Source organism: Leptodactylus fuscus, chromosome 4 (assembly GCF_031893055.1).
Source record: "Leptodactylus fuscus isolate aLepFus1 chromosome 4, aLepFus1.hap2, whole genome shotgun sequence".
NCBI lineage: Eukaryota > Metazoa > Chordata > Amphibia > Anura > Leptodactylidae > Leptodactylus > Leptodactylus fuscus.
In genome coordinates, this window is record NC_134268.1 from 141174286 (window position 1) to 141199071 (window position 24786).

The window sequence follows — 24786 nt, forward strand, 5'->3', positions numbered from 1 at the left end:
GAGCAGCAATACTGCTGCTTGACTACTGCAGTGTACAGAGCCATCTGCGCAGAGAAATCTCAGCAAAGCATCATAATGTGTGTGCATGGCTGACTCTGTGTTTCTAAAGTCATTTTAGTCATCTCATTTGCTTTCTATGAAATACAGTCTTTAACACTGAAGGATGAAAAAAACTATTTTACAGGAGCACAGCTTAGGCTTGGTTCACATCTGCGTTCAGGTCAATCTGTTCCCCGGTACACATGCAAAAAGCATTTTTTTGTGGGGAAATCAAGCAAAAACCAGAGACCCCATTATAGTCTATGGGATCCACAGGTTTCCTAAGATAACTATTTTTTATGCAGATTAGGTTTCCGTCGGGGGTCCCTAAGCAGACCCCTCCAAACGGAAACCCGAACACTGATGTGAATCAAGCCTAAGCTAGGCTCATCTATGGGAGATGTACAGTAAAACAACCAAGGATGGCCATGGCCAGCTCTCTCATAGGAATGGAGGAACTGGATGAATGGAAATCCTAGCAGTCAATGAGAAATGTAAGGCACCGTAAATATTTAAAGTATATAGCATTTAATTCTCTTACAAAGCTTTACTAATTATACACATATCACAATCTTATTAAAATGCCATAATAAAATTGTTTGATGAATATAGATTCTGTATTATATGGAATAAGTCCATCTCAAACTGGAATTTTGTATTTCATAACAAGCATGATACTAACCCTGGAACTCCTAGAAGTGGCCAGAGGGTCACTGTACAGTGAAGACGACTACATGGGGAGAGATAGTTAAAGGATATATCAAAGGATTTTAACAGCAACATGGCATGCCACACCTTCACACTCTATATTCTAATACATTGGTGACTTGTATGTGACACACCGAGTTAGAAGGAGGGTTAGTTACCAGTGTATTAGTTTCATATAGAACAGAAATGATTGGCAGGCAAACATGTACAAGTAACTGGTCTGCTAGTAGTTTCCGTTATCGGATGCGTGCCATCACTGGAACCAACATGTTTTGCAAGAATCTGTTATATGAACCAGTCTGACTTTAAGGAGAAGCAATGTCAGAGTTTCCTGTTTCCAGTCATCTGGCTGTAAAAAACTTCCTCCGGCATTAACATCTGCTTTCACATCTGCAGGCCTTGTATGGAAACAGAAGCTCCTATCTATAGGCTTACATTGCTTAATCTCACATGCCACGCTCTAACCATAACTTTTAGTGAACCTTAGTAGTCACTGCACACGTGAAGTACAACAAACAAGTACTGAATAACAGACCCGTGTATGGTAGGTAGAGATGGGTTTGCTATATTTAAGGCTACTATAGCTTCTCTGATCATGATAAAGTCCACTCTGTAAGAGGCAAAAAGACACATTAACACCAAGGAAAGCATTTCCTTATTCAGTAGAAACTAGGTACTTTCTATACAGCATTGGACAGATAAGACATATAAAAATGGAAATGCAGTTATCCAGAGGTGTAACTAGAGAGAGCTGTGGTGTTGGGCCCACTGACCTTGTGGGGCCCAACAGGGACTGCCACAAACACAACTATAGCTGTATTAGCAGTACAAAGATGCAATTGAATAGAATGGTGAAGAAAGAAGCATTTGGCTTCCTGCTCCACTACTCAAGCATCTCATAGTGATGTCTGCAGTTCTCAGAACAAGAGAGAGCTGTAGCGAACACAACTGGAAAGTATTTTTTTGCAATTACAGCCCTGTCACATTCACTTCTATGGGGCAAGGCTGTAGTCACATTGTATTGTAATATAAAACATATGAAGGTGTCATAGAACTCTCCCCTTCGAACAAGGTGCAGGACTTCCACCGATCTTTTATTGTATTTCTAAGGTTAATAATTAACAAATAAAAACTGGAAAACCTCATTAACTAGGGGTCATTTTTAATAAGGTTGCACAAAGTGAGTACTATTTATAAGGGAGCACAATCGGGGCACTATTAAATGTGATGGTGTATACAGAGGAATTAATTTAAAAATGCACTATGGGGTATTATAAATTTCCAGAATATATTATATTATAATTGGGGTTAGCGGCAGGATGTGGCGTTAAGCCAAAGAAGTCTTTATCAAATTTTACATCAGCTGGAAGAAGTGGTGATGGCAGTCCGGTCCACATTGAAGAGACAGGATTTGTGAAGGATTACAGTCAGAGATGTTATCTGTAAGTCACTATATGTTTCCCTGCACTGTATTAAGTTAAATTGCTAGCAGAGCCTTGTGTAGAGCCAATATCTACCACTTTAGGTTACTGTATACCTGGTCAAGAGGTGCACTCAGATGTGTTTGACCCCCCTCCATCTTGAACCCCTTGCTACACCTTTGCTTATGCCATAGTTTTATGTGCCTGACCTTCAAGTGGATGCAAAACATAGCATCTTCATATAAAAATATATCAGCCATTAAAATTAGCAACATGTCAAGTGCCGAACTATTTGCCTCTCTCTAGAAGCAAAGACTAACAGAATTATTCATATTACAGTTATAATTCTAAACCAGCCATTTTCTCTCATATTCTAGTTTTTAACATCCCATTTTAAGGCTACATGCAAACAATTTGTTTATGGTTTTAGTGCATTAAAAATGGTCAATTAAGTCCCAACATTCCATTCCCTCAAGTTAACTTGCAGGAGATCTACTATTCTGCACAGAAGATGACGAACTCCTATTAGTAAAGAATTAAAGGGGTAAGGTTGGGTGGCACAAATGTAAAAGATCCAGCTCCAGATGTGAAAATTTTTTTTTTTTTTTTTAACCAATTAACCACAATTTTTTTTCAATGTTCTGAATCTGTGAAACACAGACTGCATACAGATTCCATATATGAATTTCATACTCATAGTGGAGATTTAGTTCACCATTTCAATTTTTTGCACCGTCCTTGCCTGGCGTGTACAGACAGTTACAAATGCTACAGCTCTCTTCTGTAATCCGCCTTAAAGGGGTTGTCCAGTAATTAGGAAGTAGGGGAAGGTGAAACACACACATACTCACCTGTCTCTGATACTCTACTGTCCAGAAGTAGAAGTCCTTGTGTCATGTGACTGCTGAGGACAATCAGTGGGACGTCTTCAGATAAGTCGCCGGGTCCTTTACTAGATTGACCTCAGTGGTCACATGCAGTGAGAGTGTCTTCCGGATAAGCCCCAAGGCACCAACCCATCCCCACAGATAGTTTAGTTGCATTAATCTATTTTTTTCCCCCATGTCAATCAATGCTTCAGTTGCTAAGATATCGCTGTTTTTGTCAATGTGCAAATGACTGCAGAAATGAGTGCATGACAGAAGATTGAGAACAACCTTGTTGCTCCAAAGAACAATTATATTTTGGTAAAGTAAGCAATGTTTGTTTGAGGTGACCCTGACCTACCAGCAGACTGGTTGCTAGGCTGGATTCTGGTGACAGACTCCTTTTAATGCTTACAAAGATTAGTTTCAACACAATTTTTCAATTGTAAATGGAAATCCCTGAGTTGCTCTTCCTACAATGAAACTGCTCAGAATGAAACAAAATAACCAAATCAGTTATATATATATATATATATATATATATATATATATATATATATATATATATATATATATATATATATATATATGCTTTAGCAGAGGATGATGCATCTATTTGGATGTAGTGTATGCTTCTACATACAAAACTTGTGACCATTGCAGTTGGCAGTGCACACCTCGACAATGACCATAGGTTACCATCACTTTTCATAGCTTTTACTTAACAAGATGTGATTGTTTAACTGAATTATGGGTAGGGATGGTTAATGACAATGAAATAAGTGCTGATAATATGACCACTATTGTGTTCTATACTAACCAGTAAGTCTTTACTGGATAAAGATTTATTCTTGCTTCCATAAGAGTTGTAGGTGTGATTCTGTAAAAAATATAAGTTTATACTGACTTAGAACACTGTAATAAGAATTTGGGCCTCACTAACAAATGTTACCATATATTAGGAGACAGACAACACTGGCACAAATACACCATATATCTAAGAAAGGAGTGAAAAGCAACTAAAAAGGTAAAACAAAAAAGCAACACAAAAGCAGAGAAAATATTAAATATTAAACCCCTTAAGAACTCCTATACAATTACTTTTCTATAACACTGAAAACTCACTATCTACTATAATCACATGCAAAATAAATAAAAGGAGTGATTTTCAAAGTAATATTAATACGTACAACTGTTTTATCAGCATTGTGGTAACTAAAAGGTGGACACAAACTCCATTTATGAAGAATGTATATTCCTTTATTATTTGAAGAAAAATAAACTTCAGGCACAATCTTCTCAAAATTCAAGAAGTGAATGAAGTGCCAGTTAGTAAAATGAAAAATGTTTGAAGACTAAGGTCACACCATGCACATTACATACAGAAAGTACACTTCTCCTGGATGAATCCCTTGGTAAATCGTACTGCAATCCAAATAAGAAAGTGATTTAACAATAAAATAAAATAAACACACACAAACTGAAGATATGGTTTCAGTGTCCAAACCTCTTTAAATGTGCTGAAATGATCACATGCTTACTCCTGCTTCTCTTTCTGCTCCACCAAGTATGCTGAGGGATCCCTGAAGTGGGGAGTTCTTTGCCTCTGCAGCCACAGCGCCCCCTCTGCTTGTCACAGGAGGTGCTGAGGAAGCGATGAGGGAAAGGTTGAAGCCACGCATTTTTTGTTGCTGATATTTTCTACCATTTTTTTGAGTTAAAGTCAGGAATGGATTTAGCAAAAGGGAAGAAATAAGTGAATCTTTAATATATAATTTAAAAATGGCAGTAAAATTTGCAACAACAAAAAAAAACTATTTTTCTGCAACCATAGACTGTTACTGTAGTTGCATTTGCTCAGCATTTCCCCACACCACAGATCTCTTTACATGCTACATGGGGCAGAGACAGAGGCAAGATTGAGCATGCTTGTCGCTCTGTTATTGAGGTGGGCACTAAAAGGCTGTTCAATAAAAACAGCAGCTGTCTCCATTCTAACACTATTAATGGGGTGTAACAAAGTGTGACTACAAAAAGAAACAATTATGGGCTGAATTTAAGTATGGGATATTCCCTTAAAGACTACAGCTTACTGGCTAGATCATATCAAATGTTATCCATCCGTCAAGTACATGGGACAAAGCTGAAACATCCTGCACAGCCATTATCGTAGAGACGGCATGCAGTGAAAGCAATAAAGTGCATAGTGCTGGCAAAACATCAGAGGGGTCAGGAGTCAGACCCACACCAATCTGATATTGTCCGTCTTAAACATAGGCCATCAATAGTGTGAACCTGGAAAACCTTTTCAAGGGCTAATTCACAAAGCCATAATGCAGCCATAATACTGCTCCAAATCTCATCTCGGCCACAGGTTGAGCCACAGGACCAACAATAGCAGTATCACAGGCATCTACTGTACTGCAAGTGTGGGCCATTAGACCCGTGGTTAACAACTGGACTGCTGCGCTTTGAGTTTATTGTGAGAAAGCATATTACAAATGTGGTTGTTGGAACAGGCTGTATATGTGACTAAGGCCACTCAAGAGGAGAAATATAGGCAAAATCAGTTTCTTTTTACCATGCCTAAAAGCTGGGATCCCTGTGCGGCAGGGCCTGCCTTCAAGCGTTGCTCAATGAGAACAGTGGTCAGCAATAACCGATATACTGCAGGTTCAATACACACAGTACAGGACACACTGCAGTATGTGGATGGGTAGCTGATGAAGATTTCTGTGCTGTAGTTAAAGATTCTGATGTCCATAGATAAATAATATCCAATAAAAATCTAATAATATATATGAACCCAGTGGTCCCTCAAGTTGCAATATTAATTTCGAGCTGAAACCATTGTAACTTGAGACCATAACTCTATGGAAAACTATAACTACGGTAGATACAGCAAAGACATTACTAGTCAGCCAATCTATATCTATATATCTCATTCTAATCTAGCCGTTACGTGCATTCTAAGTCTATCCAATTAACAATACTGGCACAGATTCTACAACTGGCTAGAAATTTAAAGAACAGGAAACCAGGACCAAGACACACCCTGTTATCCGTCATCCACTAGAAGCAAATGGATATGAGTAAGCCCTGGCACAAAGCTGCACATGATCAGCCTCATGAGTCAGTAAAAAGGCTCCTATTATAGGATTCATTGAAGGGGTTTCCCCCTCCCCCAAGGCTTCTCATAAACTACATCAATTTCAACGTTTTCCAAAACTTTATTCTTAACAGATCTAAATATATACTCTGTATACAGACAGTTTTTCTTAATTTTTTTCTTATAACTTTGTTATCCATTTACACACTGCATGTGCGACACAAATAACCAGCTTAGCATGTATACCACCCACAGGTAGTAACATTACTTAATAACATTATCACATTGTCTGTGTGGGGGGGAGAGACCATTACCTGTGGTGGAAGAGGCACTATTACTGTAATAAAATGACCCATGGGGGGACTATTACCTGTGGGTGGGGCACTATTAGCACACTTTTACAATTAAAATGAACCCCCCCAGGTAATAACTCTGCCTGTGTATAGCTATTACAGTAATAGTGATAGCGGTCCTTGGGACAAAAAAGGTTGGGGACCACTGATCTAGCGTCTAAATAATACAGTGTAAATGATTAAATGCTAAACTAGTTATTCCTATAAGGAGAGAGTTGTGTAGCAAGGAGGCATGCGACGCACCCTAGATTAGTGGCATTGATGCAAGGGCACTTGTCACTGTTGCGACCTCTAGAGCAGTTTGTCCAGAAGGTCCACAGCACTCCTGAGCTATAGAGTGCTGGGGACCTTCAGGCCATAGACAGAACAAACTGAGCAATGTCATGTGATGCCGCTTAAGTAGGCCTGATGCAGCATCACCATTTGCCCTAGTGGCACTGGGCATGAAAACACATGGACATGGGCTGGATTTGGCTCATGGCCTTGTCTTTGCCATAGATGGACTGTAGATCACAGTTGTCAATGTGAACTGAAGAATATCCTAGTACGGATGTGTTGGTTACAACTGTCCTGTTCTAGTATGCTGTTGAATGTATAGAACTCCCAGAGCACAGCAGAGAAGTCAAGCACAGCACTCCAGCTGTCCCATATAGACCAATGGAGCACCATATAAGACCACTGCTCTACTCCTCATGGCACTATGCCATCCTTTTTGGTTGGTATAGGTAATTTGTTGATACATATTAATATGGTAAAGCCAGCTAGCAAATGGGTATTGTTTAATCCATCAGCATGTGCTGTAAAGAGTGCTGATATTATGACTATGATGTACAGGAAGGCAAGAAACAAGCTCTGGGAAAGGTCCCACTTACTATTAAGTGAATGAGGCCAGCTTGTGCAGGAAGTGATATGGGCAGTAGAAGTATCCTGGGGAACTGCTGATAATGGCATTTCCTAAAATGCCAATGATGGGTCAAGTAAAAGTAAGCTTCACTTAACCTCTGCTGCAAAACTTTAAGCCACATAAAATATGCAAGGAAGTGGCTTCATTTATGTTCCAATAAAGATCATTACTCTGCCAAGGACAAAAGAAATTAAAATGTAATGTATGCCATGCAGAAAACCTTGTGTTTACATACAGAAGATCCAAGTCGGCTTGACTTCGAAGATCTATCTTTCAGTATATCAGACTTCATATGGCAATTCAGGATTCAAGATATGGTTAAAAATAAAAATAAATACAGTGAAATAAAATGTATAAATATATAGACAAAGCACAAGTCTGTTACACAAGGGACAGCACATCATAGCAATCAGATTTCTATATATAAAGCAAATTACACTATATACTTCTATACGATAGAACTCTACATTTTATCACTTAAGTTTACTTCACATGCAAACACAGCATATACACAGAACAGACAGAAAAATGTGTTACCAAAAAAGTAGTTACAATTCACAAACATGCAAATTGTGTTTGACAAAGTCTCATTACTTCTGAGCAGACCATGATGGAGCTATAGGGCTGTGAATAGGTAACCGCATAACGTGGTGCCAGGCCAAGGTATTATAAAGGCAGCCCTAATAGACATGGCATCCCGTCACAGAAACTTCAAGCTACAGCTCTATGAACAGACACGGATACTCTCTAGTAGCAAGGCAGCCAGCACTCCTCATTCAACAACTATTAATTAAAGAACCAGGCTATAGTACTTGTAACATTTTATCTTTATTTCCTTACATATACTCCATCCACTTGCATTCTGACAGAGTCTGCTCAGCTAATTCAAGTGCAGCACCAAAATCCAAGCAAAATCCACATCTCAAGTGTGTATAGATACACATAGAAATCCATTAACAGGTTAGTGACCAGACATCACACTAGGCAAACTATGGCTACACACCACAAGATCTTTCCTCCTTGAAGTGCTTTCTCTGCCCTTGTTTAGGCCATTCACATCTACAGATGAGCTCTATGTAAAGGCAAGGTAAAGAGAATTCATACACACTGTTATTAAAGACAATGTTTCCAGATAGTAACAGCACACCCTGCAATTCAATATACAAAGGTGTGTGCAAGTTATTCTGGCGAGGTTCTACATGCCCACCAGAATGCAGTATGGCATATTTATTTACAACAGTTATATGGACGTTTATGGTTTATTTGGTGACTTGTGAACATTTCACTTTTTCTTTCCACCCTAAAGAAATATTTTATAAAGTACAATTCTATAAAATGTGTGGAAACAAAATTTGAGAGGAGTATAAACAGAAAATGCCAACTTCAGATCTATGGAAACAATGCAAGCAATATGACGTTAAAGGGATCCAATCATTGGAATCCCATTTTTTCTCCCTAACACGTAGTAATGGGCAGAATAGGAAGAGAACTCCTTTGCATACAGAAGAAAATCGGGATTTCTACCGAACGGCAGCGCGGAGTAGACATCTAAAGATAAGAGAAGAATAGCTTTTCTACGTGCTAGGGAGAAAAAAAATGGGATTCCAATGATTGGATCCCTTTAAAGAGATTCCTATATTAGACACTTAAAAATGGAGGTCCCACATCTTGCAGAACTCTGGGAGCTTCACTCTTCTCAAGAACAGGCGTCCTAGAACTTCAATTTACTTATATGGGAGTTCTGAAAATAGCTAAGTTTTACTCAGCTACTTCTGAACCTCTCATACAAGTGAGATTAGAGAATCGAGGGTGTCCTTTAAGCAAACCATCGGGACTAGTATTTGCAAAAACAACATGATGAACTTGATTCGGGTACAATATCATGAAGTTACACTCATTTTTTTGTGGATAGTTGGCAGAACTACATCAGTTTTAATAAGTCAAGTGAAATTAAAAAGGAATGTCCTAAAAAAATGTGAGACAGGATCTGGTCATTCTCACAATCCACCCTTCTTGTTTATTTGTCCTGCATTTCTGGAAACATGAAAATCTGAAAAATATCTGACAAGCAGAAAAGATAGATCAAGTACAAACCAGATAAGGACGCTGACTGGACCGGTGAGAGTACCTAGCCCGGTCGGAATCCTCCTGGGAGAAGGAAAAAAGAAAGTACACAGTAATGTTATATATCACAGTATAAGACATTCTCTGTTTCTATGAAATCCAAAGATTCATGCTGCATGCTTCTATAGAACACCTAACAGGTGGATAATACAAGCTTATATATACAAGGAAGAGGAAAATAAAACTGTGCTATGATTTGTTGTTACGGGCAACAAAGAGGGTTTGGGGGTATTTTTTAGACAGTTTCCTAACTCTCCCCCACTAGTGTTGTATAACTTTTCTGTAAAGAGACTACTGTGTTATAGGGATCATCCATGTTTCACAACCAGCCCTCACTTTGTGGATCCCTCTTAGACATCCATGTTAACTATTGGAAGCCCAAATAATCACATGTGAACTGAGTTAGGATCCCAAAGAGACTTAACAGAATGACAGGTCATTTATCAGACCCCTGATCCTTAATTTGCACCCTGCTCCTAATTGCAGACACTTCTTATGTGTCTCTCCCAGTTATACATTGCTAGGTCTGAATTCTGTGTCCAAGATGCTATTTTTGTAGTTTTCCACGTTACGATCTATACACAAAGTGAATATTGTAGTTTTCCCTCTAGCCACTAGAGGATTTATTAGACAACAGGCGGTTCAGGTAGCTCAGCTTATATCACTGCTGGTATCAGAATTATCCTCTTATCAGTGTGTAATAGGACGTTATAGTGTCTTATTGATGAGATATGAAAGGGTAAATGTCTTACTAATCGGTCTATATGTATTTCTTGTTGCACATCTATAGGACTGACCACTCTGTAGTTCTGTATATGTTTCTGTACTGATCAGTGGATAAGCATTTCTTCTAATTCCTGTTATATACATTGACATGCTATAAACCGATGACCCAGCCCATAAGTTTGACCACTCAGCTACTATAAAATCTGTAGGGTCTATTGTTTGGTAGTCTCAGCTGGAGTTATGGGAAAGAAAGCTGTCCAGCACCTCTGGAGGTCACTGAATGATGAGTGTCTATCAGTGCATGATATATATAGGGGCTCCCCATCCAATGAACTATTGTGTCATTTGTAACCACAGCTAAGTATTATCTCTTACCATTTATTAAAAACTTGTAATTTTATTCTATTCTCATGCGATTATAGTCATTCTTTAACCGTCTTTGAGTTAACCTCTTTTATATTTATAAAAAAAAAAAAAAAACCTGTTTGCCTATGCAGAGGAAGGAGAGATTAAAATGACAGATGACAGCTCTATTGTACTACAGAGGACTCCATTCATACCATCTACAGAATCCATTAGCGTAAAAAGGATGTTTTTATTGTATGGGCCTAGTATCTCCTCAATACATACAAGACAGGGTTTTTAGGTTTTTTTTTCAGTGATCTGGAATCTTCATAATCGTCAGCCAAATCCCACCAACCCCAAAATAGCTAACGACAGCCCCAAACAAAATAGCTAGGCAGTTTCTGTCATTACGGCTAGGCAAAACCCCCTATAATAGCAAGTACCACGGCCCCCTCATAATAGCTAGGAACAGTGTCTATAATAACTTCTCCCATACACATATCACACTGCAACAAACAGTTCTGTGCATGTGGAAATGCTCTTTATATACGGTGAGCTACTATTCTCCCTGCAGTGAGATACCAGACAGGGAGTGACAGCCTCCTCTCCACACAAGCAGCATACACACTGTTTACTGCTTTATTAATCAACATTGTCGGCACGCTTGCTTTTCTGACACTCTATGGTTTTGGTTACCAGCTTGGAATCTATACAAATCCATCCCCATAAAACATATATATATATATATATATATATATGTGTGTGTGTGTGTGTGTGTGTGTATAAATAGAAATGGTGAGACATTTCCTTTAAATATCAGTAATATTGGATTTCCTCTTCTACAGTCCACAAGTCTCACTTATGCTAGGTTCACATGTGTACTTGTATTTATGCTCTTTTGCTGCATACAGATACATGCAGATTAATGAACCTAACCTAATGATAGGTTAGGAGTTATAGTTACACAGCTCCAAGTCTCCTGTAGGTGCTCTCCTTAAGCTGTACACTCATACACAGTCTGTATTACCGGTTCTTCTTCTACATCCAGAATGACTTGTGTGTATTTCCTCCTCATCTACATTCGGATACAGGACAGCTTGCGGGATCTAACCTGATTACTTGGATGCTTTTTTCCCTTTCTACACCCTAAAAGCACTGAACTACTGTATCTATGTCAGAAATTGACAGTATGTAATTAGAAACACTATGTTATATTATTTATAGGCTGCTTAGATTATATTTGGGAACAATAGAACAATCTGAGCCAATGTATCCATAGCCTTTAAACTTACTGGTGAAGTAGTTGCCCCACTATAGCCACAGGATGGGCAATAAGTATCCGATCGCTGGAGGTTCATCCACTACAACTGACAGAAATCACAAAATGGAGGCGTGAAGGTTCCTCTATCTGCTCTATGCACATGGTACTGTGGTGCACACATGGGTACTACCCCATTCACATCTATGGGACTGCCAGAGACTGCTATCTGGCAACCCCACTATTCCATTCACATGGAACACTTCGAGGAACTTTTTAATCTCCAAAGCAACAAATTCTAAATAGTATATTCTGTATGTCATATTTTCTTCTTTGTTCCCTATTTTGTTCTAACAAATATTTGGACGTTGACGTCTCATTGTGAAGACAAATATGCTGCGTAGAAGTTATAGAAAGTAGTAGAAAATATTACATTAAGCATTCATTTCTAATTATGAATAAGTTGCTTCACTTTTACTTGCATTTAGAATAATAAAGGATTTTGTGAAAATGGACATGGCTTTGAAGATCAGAGCATAAACACAGTCATCTATAATGTGCGCTTCAGAAACCGTACTTATAACATAGAACAATCCGGCTCAAACACTTAACCACAATGTGAAGAATCTAACACAACAGGATTGTCTACATGCGAAGATTCAGAACAGTTCTCAAGATAAATATAACCTATATCTAGGTAATGCATAAATTGTACGGCTCAGGTTTCTACAAGTTTGTTATTTCTGTACAATGTCGGCACATGCTTCGCTATAAATCAAAGCAAGTAACACTTTCTGTAGACTAAACAGTCAATGTAACTTACATAGAACTTATTATAACACCTTTTCAGAATAACATACCATAACTATACATAAAGCTATGCTTATACCATTGCGTGCATGCTGTGTTGCACTTAGTTAAAACACAAGGCTTTTACTATTTCTCTCTGTGATGGGTAGACGGAATTACTGGTATATTCTATACACTGTGTATGTGTTAGTTAATGGTGGTTAAATAAATAGAATAATTAGATTTGAATGTATATATTGTATGTAATAAATTATTCATACACAGCATCCCTATGTATTGTAAGTGAAGGCAACAATAAAGGAATTGTGTTCACTTTACTAAGACTCGGGCCATATCTAGAGTTTTACTCACTGATATTGTCCATAGAAATGCATCATATAGTTAGTTTGCTGGAGCAATTTGATTCCTAAGACGGTCACACTTTACAGAGTGTCAATGAAAATTTCTTGAAGATATAAAACAATACATTGACACCAGATTTTTCAGCTCTTGGAGCCCGTCCACCTTTAAGCTATCTTAAAGGTACAGAATCATTTTACTGTACGACCATTAGGCTATAGATACAACTATTTGAAATACTAATTCAACATACTGAACCAATAAAATCCCATGAGCCAATACAGATTCTTTTGCTATACTGTACACAAAAATATCCAAGTCATAATCCATCATATTCCATATACTTCTAGAAGAAAACAATGCAGAGAAACAATAAGTGCCTATGGACTTGACACTGCCAAGTAAAGCTAAAATGATTCTATACTTCGTATGTGCCATATGTAGAAATGACTAGTCCTCCATAATTCTAAATAAACTACCATGAAAAAGATGAATACATGGATGATATTCCGTCACAGTTCTTATTGTAATAACTTCGTGCATAGGTGATAAAACAGATCTTAAAGAATAAAGCAAGTAGGAACCATCTTCTGGAAGCTTGGCGCTGACCTGCCCCTATACTTTGGGACATCTGTTGCTGAATCGACAGACAGAACTCAAGAAATGGTAGTGGGAATCTCCTTATCCTCACTTCAAAGCAAAACAAGGCCTCAACATCAAGAGGTCCAAAAACTTTTACACTGTATCGATTGTTTACACCAATTTCTATGTACCGATTCACTGTGTTCTACTGCACTGCCTGATGGGTATTTTAGGGGTGCGACTTAGTTGGGCATGACGCAGAGTGGCTGGGGACAGATGCAATTGCAGGAACCTGCCTCCCACACACTCCTGACCTTTTACCTCAACTCCATCCGGCCGATACTCTGTACTGTAGTTTGGCAATTTGAAATAAAGAAAAGGAACAAATAATAAAAGGCATCATTGTACAACCAGTGGTAAAAGTATAGGATTCCTCTCAGATGACTAAACGGTGTAGAATTATTCGAAGAATGGCAGTCCTTCTTCTGGTTATTTAGCTGCACCTTGCAAGAACTTCCTCTTAGACTCTTACAGACTACCTGACCTTTAGGCTCATTCACACAAATATGTTTTGGTCTTTTTAACTGTGGTTTTTTTTTTTTTTACTGTGGAAAAAAAAGTGCTGTTAATTTTTTTTTTCAACTACATTTCATGGCATTTTCCCTTTGGTGGTGTTTTTTCCAGGAATAATGCGGATGAAAAACTACCTAAGCCAAAAAAAAAAAAAAAAAGCTATAATGATGCAAAGCAATATAGTTTTTTTTTCCCCAAAGGCAAACATAAGAAACTTTGTATAGAGCATTGGTACAGTGTGTGTCCAATGGGGGAACAACACTATTTCTGGCCACTATATTACTTATATTCTACGCTTTATAGTCCTTTCTGTCTGTATTCTGCGGCTCTCCATACTAGCTACCATACACTGTATATAGTAAGGGAAGAAAACTCTGCTCTATAAATTAGACTCTCATTTAGAAACTGCACTAAGACCCTGCAGAGCATATACGGAAAGGTACTGAGATGTAAAAAGGTACATGGGCGACATTTGCCTCAGTAAGCCCAGTTTGGAAAAAGACAAATAAAGGGCCGGTCCTAAGTTTTACCCCGGGCTCATGGTTTTATACAAAGACGTGTATGGGGCCATTAAAATATAATGGGTCAGTTTGCTAGCCATAAAATACATGGCTAGAAAACTGAGAAATCACATGTTTGTGTGCATGTGCCCTGAAAGTCAGTTTCAGGCTGATGCTCCACAAATGCGACTTTTTTTGTTGAAGATTTTGCTGCAGTTTTTGAAGTGGATATCTCCCATTACTTTTGTATCCATTCTTTGCTTTGGCTCCAAAAACAAACCTTACAGCAAAATCTGTAAAAAAAATAAATAAAAACGTGGGGCCTGAGCCTAGAAGTCAGTTTGGACAAGGGAAGGGAAGCAGGGAAACAGAATGATAAAAGGATAAAAAGTCAAAGGATATACATTTCCCCCTCCCAAATTCTGTAACCAAACTACACAAGACACAAAATAGCACAGAACATTTTGTTAGTAATTCACTTCACTTCAACCAGTTAAGGGTCACGATGAGGAATCGCACAAAACCAGCATTATCGTCCTACCATCCATTTCTGAATCTGTCCCCATTTTCTATCATGATATCGATGGTTGAGCTAGAAAAAGGTAATACTTGAAATTCAGATTAAATCACATACAGACAAAAAAAAAAAAAGGATTATATTTTACTCACTGTAATGCTACGTTAAGGTTAAAGGGGCTTTATCAGCAATACTATGCTGTATGAGCCCCACATATGCGTGAAAAGCCTTTAAAAGGCTATTCAGACACCGCTACTCTTATTTTAGCAGAGCCTGAATGGCCTTTTAATGGCTGTTCACACATATGTGGGGCTCAGACAGCATAATATTGCTGATAGAACTCCTTTAAGTTTGCATGCATATTTTATAGCATATCATTTCATAAATTACACATAGATGCAGATCCCACCCTTTTCTCCATTCATTTCCATAGGAGTTACAGCAAAAGCAGATCAAGCATTTCTTTACACGCTTCAATAATGCGTACTGAGCAGCAATTTAACCATTTGTTCGACTGCAGCTTCAGATCACGAAGGAAATAGATCACACATCTCATCTTATTTAATAGAAAAAAAATCAACATGTACAAAGTCCTAGATAGTTTTGTTTTGCATCACCGTATACAACCGCAGAATCATCAAGTCACAGCATTTACACAAAGTATCCCTTCTAATCTAGAATAGTCAAAAGCCAGTCTTAATACATTCATTAATACATTTTGTAATTTTTTTTTTTTTTTTGCTTCCTGCACTTATTTATTCTTTCCTCTCCTTCTTCGATTCTTTTCACTGCGTACAGTGCATGTGTACCTCTGCCTCTAAACTGCTTAGATGATTTTCTAGGGGCCCTAAGTGACATATTAACCCCTTCCCACAGCGGGCATTTTTCGATTTTCATTTTTTGTTTTTGACTCCCCACCCCCACCCCTTTGCAAAGCACCATAATATTTTTCCGCTTTCCGAGCCATATGAGGTCTTAATGTTTGCAGGACAAATTGTTCTTCATGATGCCGCCATTAATTATTGTGTACAATGTACTGGGAAGCTGGAAAAAAAAATTCAGAATGGGGTGGATGTGAAGAAAAAGTGCATTTGTGAAACTTTCCTACAGATTAAGGGTGCATTCACACTGAGTAAACGCTAGCTTATTCTGAACGTAAAACACGTTCAGAATAAGCGGCGTCTAAAGCAGCTCCATTCATTTCTATGGGAGCGGGGATACGAGCGCTCCCCATAGAAATGAATGGGCTGCTTCTTTCACTCCGAGCAGTCCCATTGAAGTGAATGGGGAGTGCCGGCGTATACGGCAAGCTCTGCTCATGCCGGAGCGTACACGCCGGCACTCCCCATTCACTTCAATGGGACTGCACGGAGTGAAAGAAGCAGCCCATTCATTTCTATGGGGAGCGCTCGTATCCCCGCTCCCATAGAAATGAATGGAGCTGCTTTAGACGCCGCTTATTCTGAACGTGTTTTACGTTCAGAATAAGCTAGCGTTTACTCAGTGTGAATGCACCCTTATATGGTTTTATTTACATTTTAACCCCTTAACAAAAACCTAAAATGGTGCAAATTTTTTTTTCTAAAACTCACCATATTGTGACTCCCGTAACTTACTTTTTTACTTCCGTCTACGAGGATGCATAGGATATCTTTTTTGCAGGGTCGGGTGTAAAAAGCAAATCAGTGAAAAAATGGTGGCTTGGCACTTTTGACATTTTTTCCCGCTACAGTGTTTACCGTACAGGAAAAATATTTTTATAGATTTGTAGACTGGGCACAGGGATTCCTAAGGTGGGGAATTTGTATTTTTTAATAGATTTTTTTTTTTTTTTATTTTATTTTACTTATTTTTTTTGCATTTATTCTTGAACCCCAGGGGGTTTGGTCACTAATGCAATGCATTACAATAATCCGGCAGTTCTACTGCAGGCTACATAGAGCAGCCTGCAATAGAAAGTATAGAATGACAGGCCTAGGAGCCTTCACAAGGATCCCGGCTGACTTGGAAATGGGAAGCAGGCCCCAGAACTTGCTCCGGGTGTCGGCGATCCCCGGGAAAATGGCACCTTGGTCAAAGGGGTTAATGTCCGCAATCAGTGCGGGCTCTGATCACGGGCATTAGCGCCGGGTGTCTGATGCATAAAACAGCAGACACCCGACAACTATGGCGGGTTCCTGGGTCCCAAGCGTCCACCATCTTTAAACATCTGGCAAACGGCGAATGTCAAGAAGCAGTTAAACATACCCGACTTCTGTTAATGCGCAATGTTTACATTTGCCGTTTTGGAAGCAACACTGGGCAGTGAGCACAAAAGCAAATGAGTACTTCAGCAAATGTGGCCTCACCTAGAGTGCACCAAACAGTTAATCTGCATATGGAATTACTCAGCAGCAAGATTGCATTTTGACACAGGAAACAGATGCATTGAATGTCACAAACAGTCTACAACAACCTATTTAGAGCCTGGTTTAGAAGAGATTTTTGTGGTTGTAGACTCCCTTTAACACCATGCTTAGGCTGAAACCATGCAGTTTTTGTTGTAGTCTGAGATGGCTATTTTTTATTATTTTTTTTAAATACAAAGTCAGAAGTAGATCCAGCAGGGAGAAGTCAATCCTTTACATTCCATAATTCCTTCTGAATTCACACCTTGATTGAGAAATACATTAAAAACCACCTAAAGTTTGCATGCCTGATTCCAGCCCAACCAAGCTAAAGCCCCAAGGTGCTGCCGATGCCAGAGGGAAAATGATGAAAGCTTAGCAAGCTAATGTTCTGACACCGTGCAGAGCAGGGCCGTTATTATTGTTGTTAATCTGTACCGAATACCAGATGGTGAAACAGGAATATTCAGACTGACTGCATGATCTAAGAGCAAAGATACCTGTGTTTATAAGATAATCCTCTACTGGAGAAACAAAATTACATTACAACAGCTGGATTCTGCAAGAGCATGTAGTGAGTCTTAGGAAAGTGTCAAATGAAACATACAGGTCACTGCTCATGTAATGTGGCTCAGATTATGACACATTCCTGAGTCATGAGCGATTCCTCTACAACACATAGGTGGAGACTCATTGAAATAAACTGGAGAAAGACAGCAAACATTTAAATTTCAGAGACAGGGAGCGTCACATACAAATCAAACCTAACATAGTCACTTTGTCTGCTTATTATGACCTGAATATTGAAACACAGCGAAATACTATCACAATACATCATCCTGTTAAAGGAGCTCTATCATCAAAACTATCCCCTATGAGCCACACATATGCCTGAATAGCCTTTAAAAAGGCTATACGTCATCTTTTGGTCACGCATTACTCTGGTGTCTTCTTCCAGCGACGTCCTCCTTGGGCTCTTTCTTCCATGCCTTAATCTTCTCTTCTTCCGGTGGGTTGTGTTGAAATCCCGCGCGTGTGCAGTAATGCTCCCTCCTGAGTGCTACTGTGCATGCTCCAGCGCCATTTTTGTCAATGGAGGTTCGCAACTGTACTGCATAGTTCTAAGGGGAACTGAGCATGCGCAGTACGCTCGAGAACTTCCATTGAAAAAAATGGCGCCAGAGTGTGGAAGAAAGAGCCCAGGAGGACGTCGCTGGAAGAAGAGACCAGAGGAAGGCGTGACTGAAAGATGATGACCACCAGTGCATGAACCGCCCACCGTGAACGGTAAGTATGATTTGAATATTCGTTTTTAGGGTATTAGTTTAAAATAAGGGGGGCTTTTAAAATACGATTAGCTGTGCCTGAATAGTCTTTTTAAAGGATATTCAGGCGTATGTGTGGCTCATAGGGCATAATTTTGATGATAGACCCCCTTTAAAGCAATGTGATGAATATTACTGCCTTGTTGCAATCCACGTTTGACATTTTTAACAGTTTGTCCTGGCCATTAGTTATTGATAACCTGTCATTATGATAGATCCTATCCTATCCTACTAATATTATAATTGTCCTTCCTACTAATATTATCCTATCCTTCCTATCCTACTAATATTTTGATGAAGTTTGGCACATAGATAGATTGTAACCTCGATTAACACATAGGATATTTTTTATCCCAGTAAATGACATGGCTTCACGACTGTTATGAATTTATGTTCACATACAATATTAAACTGCTCTTGGCAGCAGCTTATCTCAGCCAGATCTGTTATCTCTCTATGTAAACACACAGCTAACCTTCAGCCAAATCTGTTATCTCTCTATGTAAACACACAGCTAACCTTCAGTCTATTGTGTATATGCATTTGCATATTATCTGATCTGCTCCAGGCAACATGCTGACATACTGAATGGGAAATCACCTTTAATCCAAATTGGCAGTTTGCCAATTTTAAACATGCCGGGGAAAAAGAAAATCTATTTATTGTATTAAAATTCTAACACAACGAGAGCTATGAAGGTATCCAGAAGTCACTGACATCTCCTCAAGCGGAGCTGAGGGGGATCATCGACACCAACAACACACTCATTATATGGTGTCCCAGCGAATTGCTGAGATGCCGGAATAATCACAGGCACGGCATAAGGAACAATTTCAGCAGCAAGCCAACTTGAGAGATGCCGAAACGCCAGAGCAGGCAAACTATCAACGGCAGCAATTTGCTGAATATAGGCGGATCATCGACGCAAATAACACGCAGACCAAGTTGCTGGCAGAGGCTAGTCATCAATATAACATAGCTGGGGGTCCGACACCTAGCACCTCCACCAAACAGTTAATATGATGAAACACCAGAACCATACAGTGAACAGAGCCAACCGTATTGCGTTTAAGTATCCGTTATTAAGAGGACAAATTAGCATCTTATCTACAAATTGCAAAATAAAACTATAAAGTTTGCTAACCGCAATTTTTTGCTGTTTCAAGCGGAAAACTGTCCAGTGCGCAGCATAGTGTACTGTATACATGCAAACAGCTGAGCTAAATAAACAGAGAATGCTTCCTTGGACCTCATAAAAAAAACAATGGTCCATCTTGAAGTTAGGCCATTAGGTTTTATAAGGTCGATAACTCATTTAATATGCCACTCTCCTGCAACAAGACACCAAAAATACTACACAAAATCTATAATAAAAATACAAGTCTGTACAAAATCTTTACAATGTGTGGAACAACCGAGATAGGGAGGGAGAGTTTACATCAGTAACCTTGGAAACTCCATTGCAGAATCACCAAATATCAGAAGAGAAAAGTCCTGTAAGGAATTTTTTTCTCCATCGCGCTCAGTGTTAAAACAGCGAACTCAATTATAGTCAATGGGATCAACCACTGTCCATGTAGCTGTTGTTTTAATACTCCAGTTTTCCATAGTTAGGGTGTCCCTGTGAATATGGCGCTAGTGTGAACCTAGCGAGTGCGCTCCCTGTGTGGAACCTTCAAGCATTTATAAAGGTGACCCCAAAACCCTATGAACCCTTGAGGTAGGATGCTCACCTTCACACTAAATTAAGTAGATGATGGGATCGCAGCACCCATTGGTAACTGCTCTTGAGATATCCAAGGCTGTATTTATATGGATGTAAGTTGGGCCTACAAGGCTCCAAAGAAAAAAAAAGCTAACAATAAAAAAAACAAAACAGGATGTGCAAATTCCTAAATATGGCATCAAAAACAAATGGTAACAATCCCAAAGCTTGTTTACTTGAGGTCTAAGATAGACTTTAACTGGTGTTTGTAGAAGTCTTTTGCATGTAGTTTATCTGATGAAGGGGTTTTTACGAATACCCTGAAATGCATGACCTTATGACTCTAATAAACAAGCTTTGGGATTGGTAATGCATTGGATTAGATGTGTTTTTGATGCCATCTTTTGAAATAGCCTGGTGTTTTTGGTTTTGAGTCTTTGTGGACCAACTCAGGCCAGGTTCACATCTGCGCATGAGTTTCCATTCAGGGAGTCCGCTTGGTGACTCTTCCTCCCCCAAATGAAAACCTTATCAGCATAAAAAAGCGGTTATCTTAGGAAATCCGCGGACCCCGGCTTTGCAGCACTTTTCTCTCCACATTTTTCATGCAGAGAGGGGAAAGGAATGGCCCATACACAGATGTGAACCGAGCCTTACATGTAGAATAAAAACACGGATCTTTATTTAAACAATGGTCATAAAATATATAAATAAAGGTCATGCAAGGCGGCAGAATTTATCTTCTTTTGTACATTTTGCATGATAAAAAATAGTGTGTGCTACAAGGAATGTGGTGTGCCATCTGTGATGTAATATATTGTGGACAAAGCTTCATACGGGCTACACTTATTTTGCGACTTACCATTTATTATGTGATAAGTACATCGGGTGTGTTTTGCTTTGAAAGGCATGTTTGAAGAAAACGTTCCTAGTTGTTACTTGCTTAACACCTTGGTCACTGCGGCCCTTAACCTCAATGTCCTATACCATCTACCTCAAACTACACTTTTTGAGGGTAGAAATATATAGTGTTTCTTCCAAACCAACATACACAATATACCATGCAACCAAAAAGCATGATCCACAAAGCATTAAACAACATTTTAAAAGGCAGGGAAAATGGCAGTGACTGCATGATATTCCAGTTCAGCAAGTTGTTAGACAGTAAGACACAGCTTAATTCAGCTGAAGAGCACTGGCCATATGCACATACATAAAATATCCACAGCCAGAGGTGACATTTATAGCCATGACCTATGAAATCTGTTGCTATAAACATAATCAGAAATTCAGCAACTCTTCAGAAATGTATCCCTGCCACTTCTGGTAAGCCAGTTTAAGCACAAGACAACAGGGATGTTGCATGTGTTGGAAAGAAGCTCCTCAGTCATGAAGACAGTCACTGGAGAGAGTTCTAGTGATCAGCCATTTACCCTCATTCAGATGGTTCCTTTATGGTGGAAAAACCAAAGGACCCTGCTCTGGAAACCCCTACGAACAATAGATGTTAAATGGATTCATAGTCAAGGGGATACCAATATAAGTAAACACATATGAACAACTGCTACTATACTTACAGTAGCATTAATGGCTTGCAACACTAGGGTCATATACTACATGGTAGGGGGCTGGGCAAGTCATGGAAAAATAATCAAGATCACAAGTCAGCTCCATTAATCCTTGTGAACTTACTGCCATCAATGACTTGAATTATTTTGTCTCCATGCCATCCTGTCTCATACTGCCATTAGCTAATGGATATGTCACTAAATGAACTTTAGCCAATCAGAATTGCTGATATGTGAGTAACCCAAACTAAAATTCATTGGCTTCTAAATGGGGCTGTAGCATGTAAAGAGGTGAGATACCTAAAATAATTGTTCATTGATTATAATCAAGGTTAATGAGTCACACAGCCATACTATTTCCATGGGCAAACGCTGGTAGCAGCTCAGTTGGTAATATCACTCATCTCCCGCATCTGGTAGTAACAGCAGCTCCGCCATATCTGGTAGGCACTCACAGAGAACAATATCTTCTATTACATCAATTCTCTACAGAATTCCAAACTGCCACTTGGAATGTGCGTCAGGAACATAAGGTAATGGGTTTCCATGGTCAAGTAACAGCACACAAACCTAAGATCACCATGTGCAATACAAAAAAGTAGTAAAGTATGCTGCCACTGGACCCTGGAGCAGTAGAAATGTATAAAGTATAGAATAAAGTTTCACTATCTGACAAGTCTCACAGAAACAGATAACTGGGTTTGGCAGATTTTCATGATGGATCAAATAATTTGATTTACATTGAGGTCCTATGGATCCCATCATATTGGCCATCATTATTATGGGAAAAATAGAATTAGTTATTAAATCAGCTACTGCAGTCAGATTTAAAGGGGATGTCTAGGAAAAAAAAAACACATTTTTTTTCCTCTTGAGTCTAGGGAAGGTAAGAAATGTAAAAGTATGCCAAGCAATTCAAAGCACTAAGAGCAGTTGTACAGAGGAAAGTCAACCTCGGATTTACCTCTTTCTGCTGTCGCTCCAGTTCTCGCATGCGGATATCTCTTGCTTCTGCCCGAGCTGCTCTCTTTGCTGCCAGCCTTGCCTCTGCCTGATAGAAGGAAAACAAGCATTAACACCAGTTTTGATTGTATCATTATATAAGATTGCCATTTGCTTTTACTTCATATTTCTTAATATATCTGTGCCTTCCATCCTCTTCTTGATGGTTCCCCATCCTACCATCAAATAGAAGACAACCTCTAGTTGATGGCAGGCCTAAGAAACTCACCCTAGCTTTTCATGAACTTCATTCTGCAGGATGAAAACCAAACACAACATATAAAAGAAACTCAGGATAGTACAGGTATCAGTCTCAGGTTGGTCAGGGTCCAACTCCCAGACCCTACCCTGATCATCGGTCCCTGAAGGCCATATACTAAGTATACAGCCAGAAGCAGCCCTGCTCCTATTCAAGTGATTGGGAGCGGGGTTTCACTTTCAGGCACCACCACTGCACTGTTTGGAACTACAGTCCTGCTCCCATTCACTTGTATAGGAGCGTGGTTACTTCGGATCGTATACTTGGTATATGGCCAACAATGGCCTTAGCATATAATCGGGATAGGGCCTGGTTGTAAAAAGCTTTCAGATCCTGGACAACCCCTTCAATACTACCAAAATTGTTCACATTAAAGGAGTTTATTGGGACATAGGATAAGGTCATTAATAAGTGATCGGTGGGTATCTGATACCTGGTATCCCATATCAGTGAGAAGTGCTGCAGATCTTTCCTGTGCTGATGACATCATGTTCTTCAGTCACATCTCAGTACCATTCAAGTGAATAGGGCTGAGCTTCAGTATCATGCTCAGCCCCTATGATGTGTATGGTGCTATGGTTGGTATTCTGTGAAGAGGCCGCAGTGCACAACCTAACGCTAAGGCTTTGTCAAGTACTTGATTGGGAGGGTCCGAGATGCCAGAATCCCACCAATAAAATATTGAGGATCTATTTTAAGGACAGGTCAGGTCTTAATACTGATTTATGAACGCTACTGACAAAGTAGGTCATGCAAAGCAAGTAACCCCTCGCCAGATGAGATTTCTTTTAAAGGGTTGTTTCCGATTAGACAACCCCTTTTAATCAGAGCATGTTCTTCAAGTCATAAATCTGTCTGTGGAAATCATTGGACCAAAGGTGACAACATTAGAAATCCCTTCAGTCATTATAGAAATCAGCTCAGTTTCCACTAGGAGCACAGTGATAATATACAGTGTAGACAGGACAGCAGCATGCATTCTCCTGACAAACTAGCAGGATTCTGGTCTGTGGGTTTTTCACTGGACTGATCCTGTTTAGCACCCACAAGAAGTGACCTTACTGCAAATGTAAAAGGGTTTTTCAGGACTAAAAGACTGATGCCTATCTGAGGTCTCTTCAAAAGACTGCCCTGATGGGAGTGTACGGTATCAGACTCCCACAAGCTGATATTTCTGACCTATCCCAAGGATAGAGCACCACTACTTTAGCATCATAAACCTTCTTTAACAATGTTAAGACTAGGCACATGAAGTTCTGAGGTCTGTGTACATGACTGACATAGTGCTAGCGATACGTCACACATTCTGCATGTAATAGTTACAGAAGGAGTAAGCACCCGCTTGAGCAGAAACATCATGTGTTTC

The 24786-nt window shown here is 39.3% G+C and overlaps 1 protein-coding gene across 7 annotated transcripts in view; it reads right to left on the bottom strand.

Annotated features, from left to right (window-relative positions):
• The window catches only part of LRRFIP2 (LRR binding FLII interacting protein 2), a 68986-nt gene that overhangs the window by 24346 nt on the left and 19854 nt on the right, over window positions 1-24786 (bottom strand). For 4 of the 7 annotated variants that reach the window (XM_075271119.1, XM_075271117.1, XM_075271118.1 and 1 more), the window contains exon 3: window positions 23124-23210. In XM_075271119.1, coding sequence (XP_075127220.1) covers window positions 23124-23210 — 87 coding nt within the window. Of the gene's footprint in view, window positions 1-721; window positions 770-1282; window positions 1358-3854; window positions 3915-4417; window positions 4460-7635; window positions 7687-8403; window positions 8473-9494; window positions 9549-15198; window positions 15250-23123; window positions 23211-24786 lie in introns of all 7 variants that reach the window. The other 3 variants (XM_075271113.1, XM_075271115.1, XM_075271112.1) reach the window with 1 other exon arrangement.